The sequence below is a fragment of the Herpailurus yagouaroundi genome, unplaced genomic scaffold (assembly GCF_014898765.1).
Source record: "Herpailurus yagouaroundi ecotype Mexico unplaced genomic scaffold, PumYag 67633, whole genome shotgun sequence".
NCBI lineage: Eukaryota > Metazoa > Chordata > Mammalia > Carnivora > Felidae > Herpailurus > Herpailurus yagouaroundi.
The window spans coordinates 572-5,986 of record NW_024420434.1 but is presented as its reverse complement, the minus strand read 5'-3'; the positions used below and the strand labels follow the sequence as shown (position 1 = coordinate 5,986).

The window sequence follows — 5,415 nt, the reverse complement described above, 5'->3', positions numbered from 1 at the left end:
TCCCCACCTCTGTTTCAGCCTCAGTATCTCCCTCCCTGCTGGCCTTTCCGCCTTCAGTCTGTCTGTCTCCACTGTTGCCCCTTCCTGACCAGCACAGCACGGACACTGCCCTGGGCTGACTGCTGATGGAGACCCAGCCTGGCAGGGCTGACCCCTCACTCCTACCTCTGTGCACACCCCCCCCCCCCCCAACAGCTGGTGGTGAAAGGTGGCCGGAAGGAAGAGAGGGTTCACCTACCTGGCCAGCAGATGACCCTCAAGATCGAGGGGGACCACGGGGCCCGAGTGGGGCTCGTGGTGGTGGACAAGGGCGTGTTCGTGCTGAACAAGAAGAATAAGTTAACTCAAAGCAAGGTGCGCCCCGTACCGCTGGGGTGTGGCGGAAGCAAAGGGGTGGCGTGGGGCTGAGGCGCGGGTGGCGCTCAGAAGGGAACCGGAAGTGGGGTTAGGCGTGGGCGGGACGGAGGCTGGAACGGACACAGACGTGGCGCGGAAGTGAAGGCCGCGGGTGGGAGCGTAGATGGAGGAGTCCGCGCTGGGGGTGGTTGGCGGGGGCTGTGCACACAGCTCTGAGAGGGGTCTGGGACCAGAACGCAGGGGCGGTCGGACATGTCAGCCTGGTGACCCCTGCCCTCCCGCAGATCTGGAACACGGTGGAGAAGGCTGACATCGGCTGCACTCCAGGCAGCGGGAAGGACTATGCCGGCGTCTTCACGGACGCAGGGCTGGCCTTCCAGACCAACACAAACCTGCAGACCCCGGATAGGACAGGTGAGGGCCGGGGAGGGGTGGGGCCTCCACCCCCGATGCTGAGAGCAGATGGAGGGCACTGTTCTGAGGTCCTCAGATGCTGAGAACAGGTGGGGGCCCTGGGTTCAAGTCCTGCCCCAGCCCCCACCTAGTGAATCACTGCCCGCTGAGCCTCAGTTTCCTCATCTGTCAAATGGGAGCAACAACACCCCTCCTTCACGGCTACTGAGAGGAGTACATCGGGGACCCTCAGTTGACGCTTAACCCACCTTGTTCGCGTGTGCCCTCCCCTCAGATCCCGAGTGCCCCAAACCAGATGCCTGGCGCCGCCGCTCGGTGATGCTCATGGAGAAGAGGATGGACAAAGGTGGGGGCCCCCACCCTTCCTCCAAACCCTGCCCACCCGGGATCCAGCCCAGGAGGGAGGAGGGCAGGGCCGGGCCCTGGGGACGTCCTACCCTTGGTCCGCCCTGAGCTCCTCCTGCTTTGAGGTCCCGGCTGAGGCCCTGACTGGTGTCGTGTCCACACAGCGGGTCAGTACCCAAAGCAGCTGCGCAAGTGCTGTGAACATGGTATGCGGGAGAACCCCAGGAAGTTCTCGTGCGAGCGCAAGGCCGGGTTGGTCCAGCACGAGGCCTCGTGCGTGAAGGCCTTCCTGGACTGTTGCAACCGCATCGGCAGTACCCACAGTGCCCCCCTGGGCCTGACCCAGAGTGAGTCCACCTGCCTGTGGGCCAGCCAGAGGGGGGAAGCTCGGTCAGAGCGAGGAGGGCCTGGTCTGATGGGAGAGGGCTTGCTCCGAGGGAGGAGGGCATGGTCTGAGCAGGGAGGCTGGCCAGAATGGGGAGGCTCAATCAAGCCTCGATCAGGCTTGAGGGGTGAGGGGATGGTCTGAGTGGGGAGGCTCCCTTAAAGGGGAGAGGGCCTGGTCTGAGGGAGGAGGCCCAGGTCAGAGTGTTGAGGCTCAGTGAGAAGGAGGAGGGCCCGTTTGAGGGAGGAGAACCTATCTGAGGGGGGAAGGGGCCTGTTTGGGTGGAAGGATGCTTGTGTCTGAGGGGGGAGGAGGGCCTGTCTGAAGGGGAGGGCCTATCTAAGGGGAGAGGGTCCACCTGTCTGAGAGGGGCATGTGTACCCTTCTGTGGAGGAAAGAGGGACTGTCTGAGGGGGGAAGTTGTTTCTGTCTGAGATGAGTTTTTAGCCTGCCTTTACCAAAGAAAACTCATTTAGGTTGCTTTCCAAAGAGGTGCCTAACTCAATGCCTAACAACATCTGTTGATTTGTTTTCATTCATTCATTCCCTCCCTCCCTCATTCATTCATTCATTCATTCATTCATTCAGTTCTGGATAAGACAAAGCATGTGCACACTTGAAACTTTACATCTCAGGCCAAATAAATCTTAAGCCAAGAGAAATTTCTCTTCCAAGAAGCCCATTGAAAGCAGAACCAGAGTGGTCCCCACCACAAGGCGGCCCTGACAGAACTGGTGGGAATCCTACCTGCCATTTGCTCAGAGCCTTTGAGCCCAGTGAGGCCTGATGTCTGCTTTTTAAAAATGCTTTTTGATGTGTCTTATGCAGAGAAAGGCCTTTCTGCTAGGATGGGTGCAGTGGAAACCAAGCCCACAGAGAGCCCCCCCCCCCCGCACCACGGGCAGCATGGCCCCTGTCGTGAGGGTCCCCCTGGCAGATTCCCTCTCGGCCCGCCCTGTCCAGATTGCTCTTTCTTTCTTTCTTTCTTTTTCTTTTCTTTTTTTTTTTTTATTTGCATCCAAATTAGTTAGCATATAATGCAACAATGATTTCAGGAGTAGATTCTTTAATGCCTCTTACCCATTTAGTCCATCCTCCCTCCCACAACCCCTCCAGTAACTCTCAGTTTGTTCTCCATATTTAAGAGTCTCTATGGTTTGTCCCCCTCCCTGGTTTTATATTATTTTTCTTCCCTTCCCTTATGTTCATCTGTTCTGTGTCTTAAAGTCTTCATGTGCATGAAGTGATATTTGTTTTTCTCTAACTTCGCTTAGCATAATACCCTTTAGTTCCCTCCACATAGTTGCAAATGGCAAGATTTCATATTTTTGATTGCCGAGTAATACTCCATTATATATATATATATATATATATATACACACACACACATACATATACATATATATACATATATACACTCATATATATACATATACATATGTATGTACATATATATGTATACACATGCATACCACGTTTTCTTTATCCATTCATCCATCGATGGACATTTGGGCTGTTTCCATATTCTGGCTATTGTTGATAGTGCTGCTATAAACATTGGGATGCATGTGTCCCTTCGAAACAGCACACCTCTATCCCTTGGATAAATGCCTAGTAATGCAATTGCTGGGTTGTAGGGTAGTTCTATTTTCAGTTTTTTGAGGAACCTCCATACTGTTTTCCAGAGTGGCTGCACCAGCTTGCAATCCCACCAACAATGCCAAAGAGATCCTCTTTCTCCGCATCCTCGCCAACATCTGTCGTTGCCTGAGTTGTTACTGTTAGCCATTCTGACAGGTGTAAGATGATATCTCATTGTGGTTTTTGATTTGTATTTCCCTGATGATGAGTGATGTTGAGCATCTTTTCATGGGTGGGTTGGCCATCTGTCTTCTTTGGAGAAGTGTCTATTCATGTCTTTTGCCCATTTCTTCACTGGATTATTTGTTTTTTGGATATTGAGTTTGAGAAGTTCTTTGTAGATTTTGGATACTAACCCTTTATCTGATATGTCATTTGCAAATATCTTCTCCCATTCTGTTGGTTGCCTTTTAGTTTTGCTGATTGTTTCCTTCGCTGTGCAGAAGCTTTTTATAATAGTAGTTCATTTTTGCTTTTGTTTCCCTTGCCTCTAGAGACGTGTTGAGTAAGAAGTTGCTGCAGCTGAGGTCAAAGAGGTTTTTGCCTGCTTTATCCTCTAGGATTTGATGCCTTCCTGTCTTATTTAGGTCTTTCACCCATTTTGAGTTTATTTTCGTGTGTGGTGTAAGAAAGTGGTCGAGGTTCATTTTTCTGGTTGTTGCTGTCCAGTCTTCCCAGCACCACTTGCTGAAGAGACTGTCTTTATTCCACTGGATATTCTTTCCTGCTTTGTCAAAGATTAGTTGGCCATACGTTTGTGGGTCCATTTCTGGGTTCTCTATTCTGTTCCATTGATCTGAGTGTCTGTTCTTGTGCCAGTACCATACTGTCTTAATGATTACAGCTTTGTAGTATAGCTTGAAGTCTGGGATTGTGATGCCTCCTGCTTTGGTTTTCTTTTTCAAGATCGCTTTGGCTATTCGGGGTCTTTTCTGGTTCCATACAAATTTTAGGATTATTTGTTCTAGCTCTGTGAAAATTGCTGGTGTTATTTTGATAGGGACTACATTGAATATAAAGATTGCTTTGGGTAGTATTGACATTTTAACAATATTTATTCTTTCTATCCAGGAGCATGGAATCTTTTTTCCATTTTTTTTTGTGTCTTCTTCAATTTCTTTCATAAGTTTTCTATAGTTTTCAGTGTATAGATTTTTCACCTCTTTGGTTAGATTTATTCCTAGGTATTTTATGGTTTTTTGTGCAACTGTAAATGGGATTGATTCCTTGATTTCTCTTTCTGTCACTCCATTGCTCTTTTTAACCACTGTGTGCAGAGTGGTGGTTGCTGCACTGACCCTTCTCACTGGCCATTTGAACACTTCTTTTGCACATCCCATCGTTTTCATGGGGGACCAGAAATTGTGTCGTCCAAATTGGGTTCTGAGAACAAAGGCCAGTGTGAGTGGCTCTTGAAACCGAGGGAAGTTATCTTATCAATCACAGGATGAAAAGTCACAAAACAGAACCCCTTTGCTTAAAAACTAAGGAAGATGGGGAAATGCCCTAAGCGGCAGTCTGCCCGATCCAAGCAAACATAATCATTTTTTTTTAAATCTTTAGACTCAAGCAGAAAAAGGAGAAATGGGCATAAAAACCTTTTATCCCTCTGAATCATTTGAGGCCGCACCATTGAAGCCCCTAATTAGCTCCGTGTGGAATTTCTAGAGGCAAAGATATTCTCCCACAAAACCACAGCACAGGCATCAATATTAGGACGTTAATGTTGACTTGTTACCACCACCAAAACCTCCAGCCCCGTTCAGGCTGGCCAGTGGTTTCCCTTTGGTTTGGTCTGGTCTGGTTTGGCTTGGCTCCTTTATAGGAAAAGGATCTGTGCAGGAACAGACGTCGTGTTTACTGGTGGGGTCTCCTTAGTGTCCTTGGATCTGCTCAACCCCTGGCAGCACAGCCGTCTTGAGTGACTTTCATGTCCGGCTATTTGGGGGGCTGTCCCACGGTTTGGGTTGGCTCCATGCTTCCTCGTAATGACAGCCAGGTTTTGCATTTGGGGGCAGCACTGTCACAGGAGAGACACTATGGATTCTCAGTGCATCATGTCGGGAGCCCAAAGACATCGATTTGTCCCATTGTTGGTGCTGTGAGTCTTGATCACGTGATTAAGGCGCTGTCTGCTGGGTCTCTCCACTGTAAAGTTCCTCCTTAGTCCTGGATAGTCCATTTCTAAACCTCTTTCTGCTATCGGATCAGGGCAAAATTAAAGCCAAGGGAAAATTTCCTCCAAATCAATTTTTATGTAGCCTGTATGACAG

The 5,415-nt window shown here is 49.5% G+C and overlaps 1 protein-coding gene across 1 annotated transcript in view; it reads left to right on the top strand.

Moving 5' to 3' along the window:
• Positions 1 to 165: 165 nt before the first annotated feature.
• LOC121025381 (complement C3-like) overlaps positions 166 to 5,415 on the top strand; it is a gene marked incomplete at its 3' end in the record, with an annotated part of 5,813 nt that continues 563 nt past the window's right edge. The window contains exons 1-4 of the mRNA XM_040467925.1: positions 166 to 354; positions 642 to 771; positions 1,046 to 1,117; positions 1,281 to 1,463. Coding sequence (XP_040323859.1) covers positions 250 to 354; positions 642 to 771; positions 1,046 to 1,117; positions 1,281 to 1,463 — 490 coding nt within the window. The remainder of the gene's footprint in view (positions 355 to 641; positions 772 to 1,045; positions 1,118 to 1,280; positions 1,464 to 5,415) is intronic.